This window comes from Pieris brassicae, chromosome 2, assembly GCF_905147105.1.
Source record: "Pieris brassicae chromosome 2, ilPieBrab1.1, whole genome shotgun sequence".
NCBI classification, from domain to species: Eukaryota; Metazoa; Arthropoda; class Insecta; order Lepidoptera; family Pieridae; genus Pieris; species Pieris brassicae.
This window is the reverse complement of record NC_059666.1, coordinates 156,819-177,754: the sequence shown is the minus strand read 5'-3', so window position 1 is coordinate 177,754 and position 20,936 is coordinate 156,819. Positions and strand designations below refer to the sequence as shown.

The 20,936-nt window shown below is 40.7% G+C and overlaps 3 protein-coding genes across 5 annotated transcripts in view; 2 read left to right on the top strand and 1 right to left on the bottom strand.

The window, feature by feature from the left end:
- Positions 1-20,936, bottom strand: part of LOC123720500 (serine/threonine-protein kinase D1) — a 30,117-nt gene that overhangs the window by 2,507 nt on the left and 6,674 nt on the right. The window contains exons 1-16 of one of the 3 annotated variants that reach the window (XM_045677131.1): positions 8,003-8,162; positions 6,421-6,556; positions 4,872-5,016; positions 4,625-4,777; positions 4,302-4,468; positions 3,485-3,719; positions 3,283-3,392; positions 3,133-3,209; positions 1,945-2,074; positions 1,599-1,731; positions 1,355-1,525; positions 1,125-1,282; positions 823-1,053; positions 572-755; positions 316-498; positions 47-233 (exon numbers count right to left, since the gene is read on the bottom strand). In XM_045677131.1, the coding sequence (XP_045533087.1) occupies positions 49-233; positions 316-498; positions 572-755; positions 823-1,053; positions 1,125-1,282; positions 1,355-1,525; positions 1,599-1,731; positions 1,945-2,074; positions 3,133-3,209; positions 3,283-3,392; positions 3,485-3,719; positions 4,302-4,468; positions 4,625-4,777; positions 4,872-5,016; positions 6,421-6,543 (2,385 nt within the window). In that variant the 5' untranslated portion in view covers positions 6,544-6,556; positions 8,003-8,162 and the 3' untranslated portion in view covers positions 47-48. Of the gene's footprint in view, positions 1-46; positions 234-315; positions 499-571; positions 756-822; positions 1,054-1,124; positions 1,283-1,354; positions 1,526-1,598; positions 1,732-1,944; positions 2,075-3,132; positions 3,210-3,282; positions 3,393-3,484; positions 3,720-4,301; positions 4,469-4,624; positions 4,778-4,871; positions 5,017-6,420; positions 6,557-8,002; positions 8,163-20,936 lie in introns of those variants that run through there. The other 2 variants (XM_045677130.1, XM_045677132.1) reach the window with 2 other exon arrangements.
- On the top strand, positions 9,884-16,435 carry LOC123720501 (juvenile hormone esterase-like). The gene is made up of 6 exons (XM_045677133.1): positions 9,884-9,958; positions 11,953-12,110; positions 12,283-12,587; positions 14,140-14,352; positions 14,550-15,356; positions 15,552-16,435. The coding sequence occupies exons 1-6, from the start codon at positions 9,910-9,912 to the stop codon at positions 15,718-15,720; spliced, it is 1,701 nt and encodes a 566-aa protein (XP_045533089.1). The 5' UTR covers positions 9,884-9,909; the 3' UTR covers positions 15,721-16,435.
- Positions 18,009-20,680, top strand: LOC123720186 (pyrethroid hydrolase Ces2e-like). Its single transcript, XM_045676716.1, has 5 exons — positions 18,009-18,017; positions 18,690-18,907; positions 18,981-19,676; positions 19,833-20,084; positions 20,515-20,680. Exons 1-5 carry the CDS (start codon positions 18,009-18,011, stop codon positions 20,678-20,680), a joined length of 1,341 nt encoding a protein of 446 aa, XP_045532672.1.

Here is a 20,936-nt window from a genome sequence, read left to right as displayed (position 1 = left end):
AAGAGATGGGAGAGATAAAGGACCGACGCGAATCGGTTCAACTCACGGTCAGTGCGCCTGGTAGCGCTGGTCGTCGCTGGGGTGCGTCAGATAGCGCGCTCCGACCCTCCGCTCGAGGGCCCTGAGGTCGTGCCAGGCCTCGCTGGTCTGCAGCCAGGCGTGGGCCGCGCACTTGTCCACGGACAGGCGCTTGCGTTGCTTCACTTGCAGCAGGTTGTTGATCAGGTCGACGGCTGAAAGGTACGAGCGCTCTCAGTCTGGCCTATCGTAACGAACGGACCGTCCGGCGGATCCGAGGGACCGCCCCGCGGCTACCTTCCGCAGAGATCTCCCTCCAGGGCGTGGGTGGGTACATGAAGGCCGCGTTCTGGATCTGCTCGTTGATGTCCTCGTCCTCGTTGAAGGGGAAGGTGCCGGACAGCGACACGTAGACGATGACGCCCACCGACCACATGTCCAGCGAGCGGTTGTAGCCCGCGTTGCGCAGCACTTCGGGGGCTGTGACGTCACAAATGTCATCGTCGGTCTCACCCTCGACTACTCTACCGCTCGCCATCGAGGCGCGTCTCACCGAGGTAGGCCGGCGTGCCGACCACGGACCGGCGGAAGCACTTTTCTCCGATGATGCGAGCGAAGCCGAAGTCGCAGAGCTTCACCTGCGGAAACTGCTCGTCCGAAGACAGCAGCACGTTCTCGGGCTTCAGGTCGCAGTGGACTATGTTCTTCTCGTGCAGGTGCTTGAGCGCCACCAGAATCTGCAATTTTACCGATGAGACGAAGGGCGGCGGAAACGGTTAAACGGACGTGCCGATCGCCTCGTACCTGTGCGACTACGAACTTGGTGATCCTCTCCGGTAGGCGAGCGCGCTCGTGGGACAGAATCATCTCCAACATATCTCCCTTCAGCCGCTCCATCACCACGAAGATGCGTTCGGGGGTCTCGAACATCCTCTCCAGGTTGACCACCCCCGGGTGGGACAGGTTCTGCAGGATGGCCACCTCGTTCTTGAGCTGGGCCTCCTGTTTGGTCGGGAAGCGGAGTTTGTCTATCACCTGGAACGTACGTTAACTCGTTACGGAACCCGCCGGTCGGACCTCGGCCCCGGCGGAGCGCCATCCCTCACCTTGATGGCGACAGGTCTGAGCGTATCGCGGTGCAGACCGGCGTAAACGATTCCGAATTGCCCCGAACCCAGCACCTCGTCGGGGTGGATCTGGTAAAGCTGCGACATTTCCAGGCGACCCCCTCCGCGCTGAGGGCCTCCGCCGCTTTGACCTTCGCCTGAGGAACGATTCAGATATCGAGTCCGCCGAGCGCTCTCGAGCCGTCGGAGTGCTCGAAACGAAACCTCACCGGTCCGCGAGACGTTTAGATTGAGCGGCAGCAGGGCGTGGCGTATGGCGGTCTCCCAGGATCGGGCGAGATAGGCCCCCAGCCCCGACTCCGGCGCGGAGCCGCCGGCCTCCTCCGCTCCCACCAGGTAGTCTACGTTGGCGGTCCGCAGCTCGAAGCAGTGCATCACCTCTGGAGGCGAAAGATTCGTTCGAAGGAATTCACTGTCGTCTATTTATCCGTCAATGAGAAACGAGGAGCGTACCGGAGTGCGGGTGCCTGGCGGTCTGGATGGCGAGAATGTCCTGCAGAGGAATCTCCTTGAAGTACTTGGTTCCGTTCTCGGAAGAGAACAGCGTGATGCACTTGCTGTCCATGCGCCAGTAGTGCCGACGGACCTTAAGGGGACGAGGAAAAACGAACGACCTTTATTCCTAGGAAGTCTGCCTGATTTAATAAACTTTATTAAACGGTTCAAACTGAAACGAACGCGATTCATATTTAAGAATAAGTAATCGATTCAGTACTGATCATACAATTGAACGACCCGTTTCATTTGAGCGGAACCTAGAGAGTTTGATAAAATTAAGAACACGAAGGGTTCAAGTTACGGTGGCGTCCTTATTCGTGAAATGCACCAGCCAGCCCTGCTTCAGCCACTGGCCCTCTCTCTTCTTGGTGTGCTTCACGGACTGCACTATTCGCATCAGAGGGATGTTGGCACTCGGGGACGATGAAGAACTGTAGACGAACAATTTTATGAATTAAGTCTAAATGATATAAATGTTCACGAGGTGAATTCGGCTTTCGTCGCGGTCGCTCAGCCGGCGACCTCCTGTTTACCTGACACATAAGTTAAGTTTGGGAATAGCGAAAGCCTGCTATCGGGTGTGACACGGAGCACTTCTCTCGAAGCTGTCCTATGGGCGCCCCGAGAAATTATCCAACTGGATTTCCAGCTTTCTCAATGATCGGAGCATCGAGGTCCCCTTCGACGGAGCATATTTCGACATTAAACACGCGAAAGCTGGGAGCCCACAAGGATGTGTCCCATCCCTGACCCTGTTCATCCTGCTTATAAATGATGTGTTGCTACTAAGCATAGTAATGCGGACGCCAGCACTGGGGATACTCTTTACACTGGCCGGGCAGGTCTTCTCTGGCAGTTGTCGATAGTACCGCAACAAGTCCAAGTCGAAACTCTGCTAGGTGGAGTCCCGGACTGGGGTAGACTAAATCTAGTCCAATTTAACCCCAAGAACACACAAGTTCGCGTGTTTCCTCTAAGAAAACACTCTTTGTCGCTCCTTTTTTCGATAGTCTCCTTAAAGCTTCGGAATCGGAATAAAGGATCGGAATACTGGGCGTTGACGTATCGAATGACGTTCGGTTTCGCGGTCAGATGGAAGGAAAAGCTAAGTTAGCTCCTTAGAGCTTAGCGATTCGAATCGTCCACGACCAGTCACTTTCCGAGCGGCTATCCTTTGGCGTTGCGTTGAGATGTGGGGTCTCTATGCCTCTTCTACAGTATTTATCACGGAGAGTGTTCAGAGTAGTACCTGCAGGTCAGTTTCATCATTGGACGTCGTTCCACAACTGAGTGTTAAGAGTGTTTAGGGCAGGTTTCTGAACCAATTCGACTTCGACTTCGACTTTGAGAAGAGAGGGTATCAATTTTTAAAAGGACCAGACTTTTCGTCAGACCGATGCGAGTGTCCATGGGCAGCGGAATTCCTTAACATTAAGCGGGCCTCCTGCCCTATTGCTGATATTTTAAATAAAAAAAAATATTCAGTCACCTGCTAGGTCGACTCGGAGACGTATCACGTTGAGGTTCCTCTTCGGGCTCCGTTTCACTGTTGCGCAGTTGAACGGGCTGAAAGGTTCGGTCGACATAAATACGTATACAGAAGGTGGCTCACACATCACCGCGAAGAATTAAGGCAAACCTCATCGTGTTCACCGTCGTTCGCGTCTCCCTCGTCGGACTCGTCGTCGAGTTGCGCTCGAGTCCCGTCCGACACTTCGCTGCTCGTGCTGCAGCCGTCTTGGAACTCCCCTGAAGGAATTAATCGACTCAGAGGACAATCGTTCGCGAGCGCCTCGGCCTCCGCGAGGGAGAGATCGCTTCGAGCCCCGTCGCGGTCTCACCGTGTAAATCCCGTATCTCTCCGCCGCAGTCCTTGGGCACGAACGGCAGACACTTCCTGTGGGCGTTGTAGTGACAGTCCCTGCACTGAAGGCCTTGCTTGAAAAGGCCGCGCAACAGCTTCTTGCAGAGACGACAGACGGTCGGTCTAGTGTAAGAGTGCACTTGGAAAGTGTGAGGGATGCCCAGCGAACCCGTCGGCCACGCGTTCGTCGATCGCTTGCTCGCGCTTCCCACCTACGCATCGGATTCCACATTACAAGCTACTAGCTAGCTTCGCTCGAAGAGTGTGGCGCGAGCGAGAGGCTTCCTTTGAATATACGGTGGGAAACCAGACAGCCGGACATCGGCATGTCGAGACTTCGATATAGAATAGACTAATGCCCATAAGGTATTGTATGGTGGGTGAGGTTCGGAAAGAAAAGTCTAAAATTGATCAGAACATTTATTAATGCAGATACAGACAATCGTTATTAGTCCACCCACCACCCGATACGCGACGTTAGTAGAGCCTAATGTGAACTTAGAACATGTAAAATTGACAGATTTCTAATACTTTAAACAGTAAATTAATATCACAATATACACGACCGTCTATATATATATATATATATATATATATATAAAATATATACAAACTATTTTTTATGCGAAGGAATGTAGATTTTTAATCACAAAAGTAAAACTAACCAATACAATAGAACGAGCGATGACTTAAACTTAGTTTTCATTACAAAAATCGTAATTAATTATAAAAAACTATGTAATTGTCAAAAAGAGTATACCGAGTCAGTTGAGCAGATCGGCTATCCGCCTTACCAGGGAGTCGTCCTGCGACGTGTGGCTGTGCGCAGACGTCCGTGACGGACTGCGGGGCGCCCCCGACTGACGACGGGAAGTGCCCGCGGCGCTCGCGCCGGCGACGGGCGACTTGCAATTGGACGGCACTTTCACTGCGCATCGCTTGTGGTAGTTTAGACCGCACCCTGCAAACGGGTGAAGGAAAAAGTGAGAGTGTCCTCTATAATAACGATGGATCGAAAACGGGAACAACGATCGAGAGTAATTAGTTCCGTCGTGACATACAAATGGAGAAGTATGTTTTTCTCTTATATAGTATAATACAATATAGATAGATAGACCTTCGCATTTTAGCCCCTGTCGAACCAAGCCGAACAGCATCTCTCCGCAGAAGTCGCAGAACGTCGGCGCCTTGTACGAGTGCACGGCCAAAGCGTGTGGCCGCGACGCCGGCTGCTCCGTCCCGCCGTCGCATATGGTCGCTGAAACGTGGACTGACGATCAGATAGGGGGCAACAAAACATATCTTAACCCCTATCGCCAAACTATTCCAAAGGCTTATTTGTCACGGAATTACAATACGCTTACGGTTTGCTGTGAGAACGATCTCGACCAGGGTCTCGTCAGTGACATCGGTAGAGGAATTGACGAGCTGCAGCACGTTGGGCGAACAGTAGTCGTGGCGGAACAGTAGAATGCGATCTGATAGCCGATTCAGTCCGTTGTCTGGTATCTGTAACGGTACATAAAGAGGATTAGCAGATAGTATAAGTGTATAATAAAATACTAAATACTTATATATAAGTACAAACTTAGTTAGTTACAATTGTCTCAAATGTTAGGTAGGCACATGGAGTTAGATATAAGTACAAAAATAAATAAAAAATCGCGGAGGCAATGAGATCCTAGAGAATCTTGTCGCGATTGGGAAAACCGAAGGCAAAAAATGGCGTGGACGTCCGCCAACGAGATGGACCAATCGAGTTAGTCACGTCTTCCTCAAATTTATACATAGTTCTGAAAGCGTCGAACCGAAATTGGTGGAGGATAATTATTCGAGCCAGATCTTACTGGCTACAGCTACAGCTGATCATGATACTCAGATATGAGTTACCGACCCAGAGAGAGAGAGAGAGATGAAAAATGATGAGAGATTTTAAAATTTGTTTTCATTTTAGTTCAGCTAATCAAAGTACTGGCCCAAGTTACTTATAAAATTTTGCCATTTTGATGGTAGTTTTTTTAACCTTTTACTGTAGAAGTCTGCAGGACGGGACGCGATGAAGTCACCGAAAGCGTTTGTTACTTTTCAAAATTAAAAAAAAAAAAGAATCTGTTGAGGCGAGATCCGGTATTTAACAGAACAAAGAGCCTCCAGGCGTCACTCTTGAAGCTTTGCGATTGTCCGTCGTAGAATGGGAGTTTGCGCGTTGTCGTGGAGAATTCATGGGAAAGCGCGTTTGGCAATTCTTGACAATAGACATCTGCCATCACTGTTATGCCATGGTGATCAGTAATGCTATGCATGCTTCGACGATTTGTCCTGCTGCCACACGACCTAAAGACCAACTTTAGGTCGTGTGGCATCCAATAATCTAGTTTTCTTATCTTTCCGATTCGACGCAAGTCAAACAAATGTTGTTTTGATAGTAACTCCAAGGCCCGCAGCAAATGTAGACCCGTAAATTGAGCTGAATCTGTTGCGAGGCCCGTTCTTTAACTCAAAATTTGCAGATTTAAATCGAATGAAACTATTGGTTATGCAAGCGGTGTTAGGCTCCTACACGTCGTTAATGTTTCTTATTGCTTGTAAAGCCGTATTTCTACGGAAATTCGACAATTGTGCAAATGTTTTGTTTATGTATGGCGCCAAAAAAATTAGTTTAATACCAACACGGCTTTCGAATAAAATTTCATTTCAATTTCGAATTGAGCGTAGATCCATAAATAATTAAATATGTAAATGCTGATTAAATAATCTATAATTACAAAGGTAAAGGTTACATTATTGTATTAGTTACTTAATCTAAATCAGTTTATAGGTGAAAAAAATCAGGCTAAAAATACACAGGATTTTCACATTCTTAATAGTATGGGGGTTCGAGTCGCAAGTGTCGGGTTCTGCAATTTTAACTACCTTATCGTGTACAAACTTGACAGCGAGCTCCTTGAGGTGCGCGAGAGTAAGCTGATGCGCGGGCGCCGATACCGCGTCCCGCAGCACACCCAGCTGAAAGAGGAACGTCACCTCGTCCTCCATCCTGCGCTCCCGTCTGGAACACGTAAATAGGCTATTATCGTAAGATAATTACAGAATCAATTACTAGTCAATATTCGTTCTATGGCATATGGTTCTATAAACAAATTTCAGTATTATAAATGTCTTTAGATTTTTTTAATTACAGGTAAGTTTTTTCATACAGCGCCGATTTTAAACTTTAAATATTTATAATAAAAAAAACAAATTGTATTTGTATTATTATAATTGCAGTAAATTGTAATTTATTAGTTCGGATTTTATTTACGGAATATTACACCGTCAAGATGTCTTCCATCACCGTGAATTCACTCTTCAAAACGAACAAGCGAATATATAATCCCATAAAAAACGGAGATCTGGGTGGCCACAATATGACTCCAACGCGGCTTATGAATTTTCCCGGAAACGTTTTTAGTGTTTCCATGGAGACCCTAGCTGCGTGGGCTGTGACCCCATCTTGCTGAAACCATACACCTGACTTGTTAATATAACCGCTCGTAACCTTTGCACCTCGGTCATTCTCGAAGAAAATTGGCCCATTAATTTTTTTTCACCAATATTGCACACCATACGGTAACTTGTCGGCTGTGTAATGCTTTCTGATTACTTCTGGTTCGATTATTTGGACTATTTGGATTAAGATCCAAATAGAAGAATGTAATATTAAGTCTAAGGCCAAAATTCGTTGAAGAGTTGAACGGTGGAGGCTCAAAGAGGCAGCCTGTTTTCTAACTGATCGTCGTGGATGCTCCGACATAATTAACTCAATGCTAGGGGAGCTTCTCAAACGGCGGATTTCAAAGCAATTAAAAAACATACGTTGTTTCGCCTCTACTGCGTACGCACGGTGCACAAAAGACCACTGCGACAGTAAAAAATCCGCATTTGTCACCTAACGAACGCTAACACTGCCCGCTAGCCCCGTGGTTTACGGAGAAATTTGTATTTAAAGTTTAAAATTGGCGCTGAGACACCCTTTACTTACTGACTAATTTTCCCTATGGCGTTGTCATGTCTGGTAGCCAGTTAGATGGATAATTACGTGGTGTAGAATTGGCAAAAAACAATATTTAAAGTAAATGTTACATTATATTATTGCAAGTAAGTAAAGGCGTGGCGAATGGAGTGGCAAGTTTCTTTGTATTTGTTAGACAAATTAAAGTAGTGGCTATACAGTGGCACGACTAATTTATTTCGTACAATTTCTTATAAGGATTCTGTCCTAATAAAGTACGAGCTTACTGTACGAGTACAGTGCTTAAAGGGTTCTCGGAAGTTCAATTAGTTAGTGACGACACTATTTTAACAGGAATTGCTAAGGTAACACGTCGTTACGTGACACGTTTCAGGCATTTGTAGGCTTTCGTCTGAGGACGCTATAGTACCTAAATAGTATAAGAATAAATAATTAATTAGGCATCTTAATACATAAATCTTTTAGAACTGATTAAGTACTGACCCTATGTATAAGATAACTTTTATTGCTATTTTATTACTATCGTGACATCACATCGCATCGTAAAGCATCAGCCACACTGCTTGTTCCTGGCAAATGCACAAATCGCAGGGTGTTCACTTATCTTCTTATTGGGACATACGACCAGGGTTATCTGGGGTCACGTTAGCGTGATTTCTTCAGGACGAGACAAACAATAACAGGATTTCTGCTCCACGTGGCGATATGTGACGAACACGACTATAACGATACACAACTTTGGCTCTCACGGACGCCACGTGTACAGCGATAGGAATACCAATCTGTTTCATTTTCCTTGCTAGATTGCACCGGCAATACAGAAGATAGCGGAGACAAAGGTTGCGACTCCCGACCCGGCTCGAGTCCCTGCTGTCACTATACGGAATCATTGTGCATTGTCTTATCAGTTCACAGACTAGTTGCCAAACGCCAATCCGTTTCGAAGAACCGTCAGCGGAATCTTATCAAAGATAGGGAACTGAATGAGTGAGCTTCTATTTATTTCAATAGGAATGCAGCTAGTTCTTTGTTCATGGTCTTAACAATAATATATTTTGATTACTATGTTTTTACAGACAGGATTTCCTTTTCATATTGCTTATAATTTTTACATAAATTTATCGCGCTTATCATTCGCGGGTCAGAATTAAGTGTTAGTGATAATGGTGCATCGCTATTCTCTATCAGCTTCTTAATGATTCCAAAATTTTGGCACATTCGCTTTTGGGTCGGCCGTTATCTGCAGTTGACACGTGTAAGTTCACTTCCTACCCAATTCGCCCAATATTATTACTTCTGCGGAAGGTTCCGAGACTGCAGGACTGTATTTATTTTACATTCGAAGTCGTCGATAGTTATGTTCATTTATACCACTAGACTAGAGAACAAACACACGACAGTTTATTGCCGCCTCGTGTTCGTTACGAGTGGCGTCAAATAAAGACCAAAGTAAAGTGTATTTTACAATAAACAGAACGTGCGTGACTCAGTCACGGTAAACACTTTAATTATGTAAAAAAAACACGACATTTTATTATAAAATTAAAATTTTCCTCTAAATAAAACTCAAATTTTGTAAAATGTCCACATCGTGTTCATATATCAATACGCTGAGAAAATAAACGCATACAGTTGAAAGGTGATAAATTTCCTTTCCGTTGTCAGACAACAATGTGTTAATTTTAGAAGAACAAAGAACTCCGTACGCTACTCAGATCTCGACAGTTAAGGACCTTAAATCGTTCACAGAGTAATAAAGATTGTCTGTTCATTTTATATTTATCAAATGATACCGCAGAATTGGGAAAATCTAAAAATATATGAAGTCAATTATCAAGAAATGTAACATTATTTTAAAGGTTATACGTGTTTTGGAGAGCGACGTTGGCCTAGTGCCTCAGCATGCGACTGTCATCCCTAAGGTCCCAGATTTGATCCCCTGCTGTGCACCAATGGACTTTCTTTCCATGTGCGCATTTAACATTCGGTGAAGGAAAACATCGTGAGGAAGCCGGCTCGCCTTAGATACAAAAAGTCGGCGGCGTGCGTCAGGCACAAAAGGCCGATCACCTACTTATTGTGTATTTGTATTACATTTACAAATTATCATAAAACAGATACAGAAACCTGAGGCCCAGACTTAAATAGGTTGGAGCGCCATGATTTATTTACACGTGTTTTGGATGCCATCAATCAACTTGTTGATAAACCTTATCCACAGCAATTACCTGATTTTTGAAAGTGATACTGTAATTAGTAGATGAGATATTTATTTTATTTACTTCGATATAGAATCGTTGCATCCGTGAGGTTTGCTCCTCGGAGGCATCGTGTGGTATTTCGGGAGTATTTATAAGACGGCGCGCGCTCGAACCGGGCAGTGTGTGACGATGTCGCGGAATGTGATTAGCGTAATTACTGTTCTCTGTGTGGCTTTCGGTGAGTCCGTGATTTATATTAAACATGGATATTTTACACAAATAACCAAACATTTTATTTAGCAATCTATTTCAAATGTTAAATTAAATTGAAAATTGTTGCTTAACATTCAAAGCAATTGTTAATCAGATACGATAAAGACATATGCATATTTAAAAAAAAAAACAAATGTGTGCGTATACTAGTGTACACACGTAAGAAGTGAAACTTCTTTATGACCTTGATTTTCGAAAAATTATTGGTTAAATAATATTAAATTAGATAAAGTTTATAAAATGCTTTTATTATCATAGACATGAATACAAATAATGCAATTATTTCATTTTACCTTATTACTACAAAGATTATTACAGGATTTTATTGATTGTAATAGAATTATTAATATCATTGTTATCATATATTTTTTTTATTAATGGCTTCGAATCTCTTCCAATCAACCGTGGTAAGGGTAAGAAAAAAATGGCGCCTAACTGTAAATATACAAATTGTATGTATATTTCTGTCTCATTCTTTCCCCTGGCTTCATCCTACACATTTTTGTATTTGTGTCTCTTACCTGTCGTTTTTTCGTTGCATCCGGTTTGAAATCACAACGATTCTAAAGAAGTTTCACTTCAAAAATATGACCAAAAATATTGTGTATATATGACAGGTGAGATAAATAAATTATTCTTTAATATATGTAATGAATTAAATTTATAATTCTTACATAATTGAATTGACCGAGCGTCGTTGCCTAATTTGCATATTAAGGCCGCTCAGCGAGATTGTTTTATTTTAATAATGTAAGTCAGGCCAGGCCTATAACACGGTATTATGAATTTGTTATATATTAACATAAACAGACTTAGCGATATTAAGGGATCAATATAGAACTATGCTAAGAAATTAAGTTACATTGACTGGCAAAATAGGAACAAAAGTGCGGTCTGGGTCTAGCTGAGTGGAGGAATGTAGCAGGTAGATGTAGCTGATAGTGCAAGGTCACCCCGCGTCCATTTATCACTGCACTGGGCCACAGGGCAAACTTTCCGAACAAATATTATTTTATGTTCAATTTCTTCGATATCAATCGACATATTGACATATCGACAAATAACAAATGCAAAGGAATTTTTGTTTACGAATACATCTTACAGCAACATAAAGTTACCATTACAGAAGGTAATGTGCATAATGCACAATTAAAAAGTGATACATCAAGATGTCACAAACATTATACGTTAAACAATAAAGTTACATATATCAACACATTATCACTGTGTCCGGCGATACAATTACTATTATTAAGCCTTCCACAAGACACTTTCTTTTGTTTATTAACGAACTATGGGATCGACTCCCAGTGGGCGTCTTCCCTGTTTGTTTAAAAAGAGAGTATACTCCTCAAAGGTCCGCAACGTACATAATGAAATGGGTGTCAATAGCTACGAAGACCTTATCCATAAAAAAATATCGCTATTAGAAAAGAGATATGGTTCAGAGGGTTTATCTCTAACTTTAACAGAATAAATCGAGTATTTAGTACAATTATTGAAATGTAGAAATAATAATAAAAAAAATGATAATATTTATGATCGCACACATCAGTTTCGTAGCTACGTAGCACGTGCTACGGGGTCCGCTACACAATTTTTTTTTTACAATTTAGTTATTAAGATTTCTCTTTATTGCCACTAAATTAGGATTGCGATATTTATATATACATACACATAATTATATAGGAGTATAATTTATTGATTATGGCAGCAAAAACTATTTTTGTTAATATACAAATCGCACCGGTTCGCTCTCACACTAACTAAGGTCGTTCTCGACACGTGTTAACCGGTTTCATAAATACATATTGTCGTAAAAACCAAATTAAAATAGAATTGCCGTTCGAGCCTGTCTTATGATATTTGCTGTTTCAAATACGAGAAGCGAAGAGAAATCCGTAAACAATAGCTATTGTACGATAGCACCTATTCTCACGATAGTTTATCTTGTTTCAGGCCATGTTAGCACTCGGTCAACAGAATGTGATGTGCAAACGCGCATCGAGAGCGGTTTGATTTGCGGCAGCCGACGGTGGGCGGGAGGCAGCACGGTCTACGCCAGCTTTAGGGGAGTGCCCTACGCTAAACAGCCGCTAGGAGAACTTCGGTTTAAGGTGAGACTATAGTACTTTGATTTCCTCTCCGATTAAAGCTACACAAAAACCATTGTACTATATATTTCATAACAATTATCAACATGACTTTCCGTCATTTGTTTCTAAATTCTAACGTAAGTCATAAAAACTAAACCGACTTTTTCTATTACAACTTCTGAATATCTCACAGGAGCTCCAATCGGCGGAGCCGTGGGATGGCTATTTAGACACATTAGTGGAAGGTCCAATCTGCCCTCAGCACGATGTGCTATACGGTAGATTGATGCAGCCCAGAAATATGAGCGAAGCCTGCATCCACGCTAATATCCACGTGCCCATCCATGCGCTGCCGGGTTCCTACCAGCAGAAAGCGAATCTTCCTATCTTTGTCTTCGTGCACGGAGGCGGCCTCGCGTTTGGCTCCGGGGATAGTGATCTCCACGGTCCGGAATATCTTGTGCAACGAGAGATGATTGTCATCACTTTCAATTATAGGTGAGTGCATTAGTTCGAATTCTCAAAAACAATCTAACCCGTAACTTTCAATAAAATCATGAGGGAGAACGATTATACGGGATTGTTTGTTACAGTCTCACACAATGACAATAACAAGAACTTGGTAGACTGGATAAAACCGTATTTAGCGAGTTTAATCGTTGATCTAATAAAATTATGAAGTGCATTTATTTATAACTTGCTATATCTTATAAGGTGTATAAGGTTATCTATGAGAATAATCACGGTACGCGGAGAACTGTATTAAAGACCTGTGAAGAATTTGCTTTATTCGCTTGAAACTTTTGAATAAAAAAAGCTAATTCCGTTGGCCAGTAACACATTAAGATATATAAAAAATACTTTCACGATCCTTGAACAAATGCTCGCAGAGACGTCAATCCGTTGATTATGTCGCGATGTTGTTCAGCTACAAAGAAACTTTTTGAATTTTAAATATACAAAACATGGCCAATACTTACTTCACAGTATGCATGTGTACATGAATGAATTGAATATGATATTGATTGTTACAGTAGGTAGGTAGTCCTATCTATATAAATTAACTTAATTACGTAAAATTCTTTTAATTTTTTGGGAGAGAATAGATTAAATACTCATTAGAATAAGCTAAGGACAAACTATGAAACATTACTTTTTTAATATCAATTATAAAGTGGGCGGGTCTGGCTGGGTTCTGTAGGGCAGTGATAAGGATCCTAATGTTGATGTGGGCCAAGAGCAGCGCTCGTTTAGCACTTGTTTGTAAACAAACGCAGCACGTGGACGTTGCATAACAATACTTTAATTTTAACGCCGATCTAAATTTTCCACTGATGATATATAATGATAATTTTTCACATACGTATTTGTTATTAGTATTGAAAATGCTGCTAAGATAGACCCTCTGACACATGGATCTTCTCATTTAGAATTCAAACGTTGACCTCGGTTTGTCCAAAATAGTATGTTTTTTGCTACAACCTATAACACGACTGGTTTGACTGCTTAAGTATTATGTAAAATATTATTATACATAATAAGATTGTATTGTCTTTTGTTAACATAGCTTTTACACATTAAGAAAACACTTTTTAAACGGATTGAAGCTATGTATTATTATTATAAACTTGTAATTATTTAAATTTAAAATTATGTAAATAATTATAATAATAATAATACATAGTTTCAATCCTTTTAAAAAGTATTTTCTTAACATAATAAGATTGTTAAAAGGCCCCATCCTAGTCACCTCGAACTAGTAAGTTTTTAAAATACCTATATTCAAATAGGCTATATTAAGAATCGTATCAGTGAGTTGATAGAAGGCAGCGTAAATGCTTATAATCGATAAAGAAGATTCTTAGTGTGTAATGAATTACGGGACGCATATGAACTGTGCATAACATGCTCTATGAAGAATGGAAGACTATCGTCGCATAGACAATTAATATTATAACTGTTTTCTTAGAGCAATTATTCTGCTTTTAATTTCACTAGAATTACAATATATTGAAATTGGAAAGATTTTTGTTTAAACAATTATTTTCAGGTTAAACGTGTTCGGCTATCTTTCCCTTAATTCAACAAGTATTCCGGGTAACAACGGCCTTCGTGATATAATTACCCTGCTTCGCTGGGTGAAAGCTAATGCTAAATGCTTCGGTGGAAACCCAGAAGACATCACCCTCGGCGGACAAAGTGCTGGAGCACTCAATGTTCACCTTCTAACCCTGTCTAAAGCAGCAGAAGGTTTATTTAACAAGTATGTCTTTTCATTGTTCTTTATTGTGACGTCGTGCCGAGGAGCACAGGGTTGTTATAATAAAAAGTAAATATAATAGTGAGTAACGTAACACTACTTGAAATTGACGCTGTTGAAGCATATGTTATTTAAGAGGTTTTGCTATTGTTTGCTAGTGACAAAAGAACAATTGTATCAACAGTATACGTTAATTTCAGAGCAATACTTATGAGTGGGACTGCGATATCCAGCTTTTACACCAGTTCACCCATCTACGCTCAGTTTGTGGCAAAACTGTTTCTCACTAGCCTCGGCATCAACACAACAGACGCAGAAGAAGCTCATCATCAACTTACACAATTGCCCATAGAACAGATCATGCAAGCTAATAAGTTAGTACAAGACCAAATTGGGATGACCGCGTTCTTTCCGGTAGTGGAAACTACTTTGCCGGGAGTCACTACAATCATCGACGACGATCCAGCAGTCTTGTTAGCCAATGGAGTCGGAAGGGATTTGCCATTATTGGTTGGATTTACCAGCGCTGAATGTGAAACATTCCGAACGAATTTCGACAATTTAGACATGCTGGCTCGAATACAAGAGAATCCACTCATGATGCTACCTATTGATTTGATATACAAACTTCCACCAAAGGTATCGTTAGCTTCAGCGCAAAAACTGGAGAAACGATACTTCAATAAAGCACCGACGATGGACAAATATGTAAACGCTTGCTCGGATATGTTCTACGTCTATCCCGCGTTGCAATTGGCGAAAATGAGGATGTCGACAGTCGATGCAGCGGCCATGTTTCTCTACCAGTTCTCGTATGATGCAGTGTTTAACGTCATCGAGAAAGCGATGGGAATCCGGTTCGATGGGGCAGCTCACATAGAAGACCTGACATTTATTTTCAGGACAAATTCATTACAAAACTGGCCAGGTTTCAGCCCACCGGCCAATGAAGACCGGACAATATCCGTGTGGATGACGAACTTTGTCCAAAACTTTATGAATTGCAAGTAAGTTACGCAAATAATGCAATGCACAGAAGAGAATGTTTCACACCATTGCTATAGATTAATATCAGCTCACTTTTATATTTATACTCAAAAACCAATAAAATATAGTGAATTATAGATAGCCCGCATACACAATTATAAATTTAGGTACCTCCATTTAAGATATCTCTGCTAACAGTTACATGTTTTTTACAGTGAACCCACTTGCGAGGGATATCATGTATGGCCGTCGGTTAACCAACGATCCAGTATACATTACCAAAACATTCAACATCCACAATTCTATAGATACGAGAAGATCACTCAGGAACAACTGGACATGATGCAATTTTTTGAAGAACTGTATAATAAGACCCAAACTTAAATTTTCAGCCAATGTGTGTGTGTGTGTGTGAACTAATTTATTCTAGCTTAGATTAGAATTTTACTTATAAAAGCTTAAGCCACACGAAATTTTGAAATATCAGCAACATGTTTGATCGTGTTTTGTCATCACAAGATCGTAAAGAATGTATCCATTTGAGAAACCTACGGAATGGGAAAATCGCCAGATTATTTGAGAAGAGCTTTAGATGCATAAGTTTTATATATTTAAGTGCCTTTATTCGTGGAGCCTAAAAAAAATAATAACATGTTTTTATTATAATGAAAAGGCAACGATGTTTTGATCGACAAAGACGGCGAATAATTAAAAATCGTAAAAATTAGGGCTTAGACAGTAAAACTAGCATTGTACAAAATTTTGATCTCTTTTATATAATCATTTACGTTTTATAATAATTGCTTTTTATACGATTAATAATTTTCATATATGAAACTCAATTTGTATTTATCACAGTTGCCAATATGGATTAATAATCATCATCAAGTGATGATTATTAATGATGCATGTATTACAAATTTACTTACTTAATGTGTCTCGAAATGTGATAAATGATGAGTCAATCATAATTGTAAGTAGTTGTTGCCTTTGAGTGCCATTGGAGTGTTTGTGACAGTTTGTTGTGATAGTGTAATAATAATTCCGATATACTAATGATAAAAGTATTAATTAAAACTTTTGGTTTATTTATTATACAACAACATTTTTTTTTAACAATATAAGCGTGTCATCATAGCAAATAATTGTATTTTTAATGTGTCTATGCGGTTTGTACACATTTAATTTCATTCAAAGATTAAAAATGTGTAAATCTACGATTTTGAATGAAAAGCAAATTTTTTAACAATTCAAACTATGAAATTAAAGACAAAAATAAAGCTCACGGACTACACACGTAGTAACAGGTCCAAGCTGATTTCGCGTACAAACTGATCGGATCTAAATTGCCTATACAATATCAATTACAATGCCACTGCGTTACGGTGATGGGCACCGCAAAATATGGAAAGTTTGCACTATCTATTTGATAATTGGCAGTGCCTGTGTACATACATAATGACCCATAGCGGTGTTATGGATAAGATAACAATTTATTTTGGCTCGGAAGTATTTCATTCGTCCCTAAGTCTAAACAGCGCATATAAATGTCAAACAATCAACTTATTAGTTATGCTCGGTATGAAGTAAAATATGAATTACGGCACTCTTTAAAATACATGAAGTTTTATTTTATCAAATATGCCGTGGCTATTTATGTTCTATGTACTAACTTAGTACAAAAAAATATTGTAATTAATCCACATAGAGGGAGTCATATAACACAAAATTGAGTGAGATAAATCTAAACGAGGTCCGTTACAGGCTGCTGCGCGCCATTTCACATTCATCTCAACAACTACAAAAACCAACTCCGATTCTATTGGTTTTTATATTTTACATGCAACAGTGGTAAAGAAAGGTTGCAGAGTAATGTCTCTTCTAACATTTTATTGTGCCTTAACGTTATCTGTGCATTTGTCATTCCAAAGTATTGTAATGATGGCCCAGGGAAAGATGCGGGGGCTCGAACGCGATGGGTATATTTCTTATATAGGCGTGCCCTACGCTTCAGCAAAGAAAAATGGAAGGTATAAGGTATAGTTGATTCACACACTTGCTTCTCGAGAAATTATACACCTGGATTTCCAGCTTTCCCGCTGATCGGAGCATTAAGGTCTTCATCAACGAAGCACGGTCAGACCCTAACTCCATAAACGCTGGAGTCCCAAAAGGCTGTGTCCTAATCTTCGATCCTAAGCAGTCCGCATATTAATGATATGTTGTAACTGCTATACGACAGCACTGGGGCTCTTTACACTGGCCGGGCAGGTATTTCTCTGGCAGTTGTCGATGAGTACCGGAATAAACTTGTGTCTGAACCTGTCCCGGACTGGGGTAGACTAAATCTAGTCCAATTTAAGCAAAGTTCGCGTGTTTCCTCTAAGAAAACACTCTTTGTCGCTACTCCTCTTTTCGAGACTCTCCTTAAAGCTAGGCTAGCATCGGAATACTGAGCGTTGACATATCGAACGACGTTCGGTTTCGCGGTCATTAGGAAGGAAAGGCTAAGTTAGCCTGTAAGAAGCTTGAGTTCTTGCAACTTTATAAAGCGCAAATTCTGCCCACATGGAGTATTCTTCTCACCTCTGGGTGGGAGGCACTCGGTTACAGCTCCTTCTGCTTGACCGTATTTAACGAAGAGCGATTCGAATCGTCGACGACGATTTATCATGGAGAGTGTTCAGAGGAGTTGTTCGGGCTAATACATGCAGCTGAGTTTCATCATGGGTGGAATTTCGTAGTCTGCCTCGACATCGTTCCACAATTCAGCGTTTTTTAAGGCAGTTTTTGCCCGCTCCACACTATGTGGAGCCAGCAGCCACTGAAGTATTAACGAACCAATTCGACTTAAGGTCCTTCAAGAAGAGAGCACACCAATTCTTAAAAGGTCGCAGTTGCGAGCCTTCTGGCAGTGTCAGTAGTATCAGCCAGGTGGGTATCACTTAACACCAGGTGAGCCTTCAGCCCGTTTGCCTCTTGTTACATAAAAAACGCATTTAATAATATAGAGTAAAATCTTAACATCGAACATGTCAATCTGGTTAGGATACATTAAATTTTATCTGCTTCGAGATTTATACCTTTCAATATTAGTTAACGCTTATGCACATTTAAAAAAAATGACGCCTTATTAAAAATCAATAGCAAAGTTTTCATCTTTATTTTTCTTACATCATCTCCAATTTCCTTAAATTATTATGATTAATATAATCAAAATAAAAAATCCATATCTATATATACGTATTTGGCACCTTTTTAAATTATTTTAAGTTACCTATTAAGAACAGTGTAAAAAATAAAGGTCACATCGGGTAAAGTTTATAACTTTTACGTGTTTTAAATTAAATTAGAAAGCTGGAATAGCGCCAACGTGGACGGGAATAAGGGAATCCCGAGATTCTTACTGCACACAGCGCTCGGAGGTTCAAGATTGTTTACAATTGGACGTGCATTTACCAAAGGTGGGTAAATCATTCCCCATTCTCGTCTGGGTGAAGGGAAGCAGCGGCGATTACCACCCTGGAAAGTTGGTTCAGGAAGGCATCATAGTCGTTATTGTAAGACACAGGTATGTTAAAGATGATAGAATACATACTTTTACTTTTTTTATTTTCCTAATAATGAGTCTAAAAAATCTTTAGGTTAGGAGTTGTAGGCTTTATGTGCTCGCAGGAAGATCAAATCCCTGGAAACGCTGGAGTGAAAGATATTGTCCTCGCCCTGAGGTGGGTTCGGGATAACATTGTTGCTTTTAAGGGAAATCCTCACAGGGTGGTCGTGGCCGGACAGAGCTTCGGCGCTGCAATGGTGGAGACACTTACCCTTTCCTCAATGGCTAGAGGCCTTTATCATGGAATAATATTACAAAGCGGCACTGTCTTAGCACCGTGGGCGTTTAACTATGACGCAAATGATAAGACAGACTATATGAAAATTACCATGAACGGAACACAGTCACTGTTAAAATCAGCCATACCGGATGTAGTATTCAATTCGGAAGAGCTCGGCGTCCCATATTATCCATTTGGTATTTGCAAGGAAAAGGAGTTTAAACATGAAGAAACACTGCTTTCAGAAGCACCATTCAATTCGTTTATAAAAGGGAAATTTACATCCGTTCCAACGATAATCGGATATAACTCGAACGAAGCTTATGTATTTGTTTCTATGTTAAAACAGATAAAAGCTGTTAAGAAAATGACAAGGGATGTTATGTTCCTGTTTCCTATGGAGTTACAATTAACTAACGAACGAGAAATGCACCCGCTGAGTAAACAGCTAACGGACACCTACTTTAAAGATAATATGACTGTCAGCTCAATGTTGGAATACCACAGGTGATTCTTAACTTATTTTATGAGGAAATTGGTCATTTAGTAGGTTAAAATTATGTTTCTATGGGACACAAGATGTCAGTATTTATTTAGACGACGCAGATTTTTAGATGTTGGCTATTTATTACTATTTAAATGATAAAAAAGTGTGCCTTTTAGGGATATCTACTTCATGTGCCACATACATCGCAGTGCAATATTTCACGCAGCCACTGCGCCGGTTTACTATTACCAATTCTCACATTCGGGAAGAGTTGGAGTGGAAATTGAGAGTGGCGAGGAGAAAACTGGCGCCGCTCACTCGGATGAACTGGGCTACCTCTTTCCAAACGATGTGGTCGACTTTGACGGGGATGATGCGACAGTTCATCAGCATCTTATAAAGCTGTGGACTAACTTCGTTAAGAACCTGTAGGTTGATCGGAAAATGCAGTGCTTAATTTTAACATTTATTTAGCCGGAGTTCAGTCTAATGCCTCCTGAGGAGTGCCTCAGTCCTGAGGCATTCCATTGCTCGTGGAATTGTTAATTAACATTGTATCTACTAATTTAACTGTTTTGTGCCAATAAAGGAATTTGATTCACAGGCATCGACCGTATATAGGTATCTTTCTGTTGGTATTATAGAAGTAATATTTTAGATATTAAAAAACGCGACCATTCCAATGATCCGTCAGAATATCTGTCGTAAAGTGTTTGTTTGTTTTGTTAAACGCGCTTATCCCAGGAACTACTGGTCCGAGTTGAAAAATATAAACCAACACAGATGAATCACAGGGATACATTATGTGTATGTAATACATGTACTCAAATATTCTTATTCATTAAAATTATGTTTTAGAAACCCGAATAGTCCACATAATGTATATCAATGGAGTCCTCTGGATCCCTATGAGCCTCGACTACTGGACATACAGACAGAGCCTAGAATGATAGATTTTCCGCACCATCGACACGCAGACATGTGGGGTGAAACGTATGAAAAGTATTTCTTTAGAAGACATTGATTCGATACATGTTTTTTTAAGCGTGTCTATATCAAATATATAATTTTATTTGTAAAAAATGCGAAAACCGGGGTTTTTGTTTCATCAAATCAAGAGAATTAAAACCTCTTACCTTTTTCTATTTTAAAAGTGACAACTTCTCAAATATATGACATACAGTGCACGTTTCACCAAGTAATGGCTTACCTATAAAGAGAAAAAATATTAGTCAAGATAGCTAAAATTCATAATGAAATCAATGAGCCGACAGAACTTT

What these genes read in the sequence shown, in the direction of transcription:
- LOC123720501 (XM_045677133.1), top strand. Translation starts at nt 9,910, where the DNA reads ATGTCGCGGAATGTGATTAGCGTAATTACTGTTCTCTGTGTGGCTTTC. An exon ending in TGTTCTCTGTGTGGCTTTCG is followed by an intron (nt 9,959 to 11,952) that starts GTGAGTCCGTGA and finishes ATCTTGTTTCAG; the next exon opens with GCCATGTTAGCACTCGGTCA. An exon ending in GTCATCACTTTCAATTATAG is followed by an intron (nt 12,588 to 14,139) that starts GTGAGTGCATTA and finishes AATTATTTTCAG; the next exon opens with GTTAAACGTGTTCGGCTATC.
- LOC123720186 (XM_045676716.1), top strand. An exon ending in GTCGTTATTGTAAGACACAG is followed by an intron (nt 18,908 to 18,980) that starts GTATGTTAAAGA and finishes AAAAATCTTTAG; the next exon opens with GTTAGGAGTTGTAGGCTTTA. An exon ending in TCAATGTTGGAATACCACAG is followed by an intron (nt 19,677 to 19,832) that starts GTGATTCTTAAC and finishes TGTGCCTTTTAG; the next exon opens with GGATATCTACTTCATGTGCC.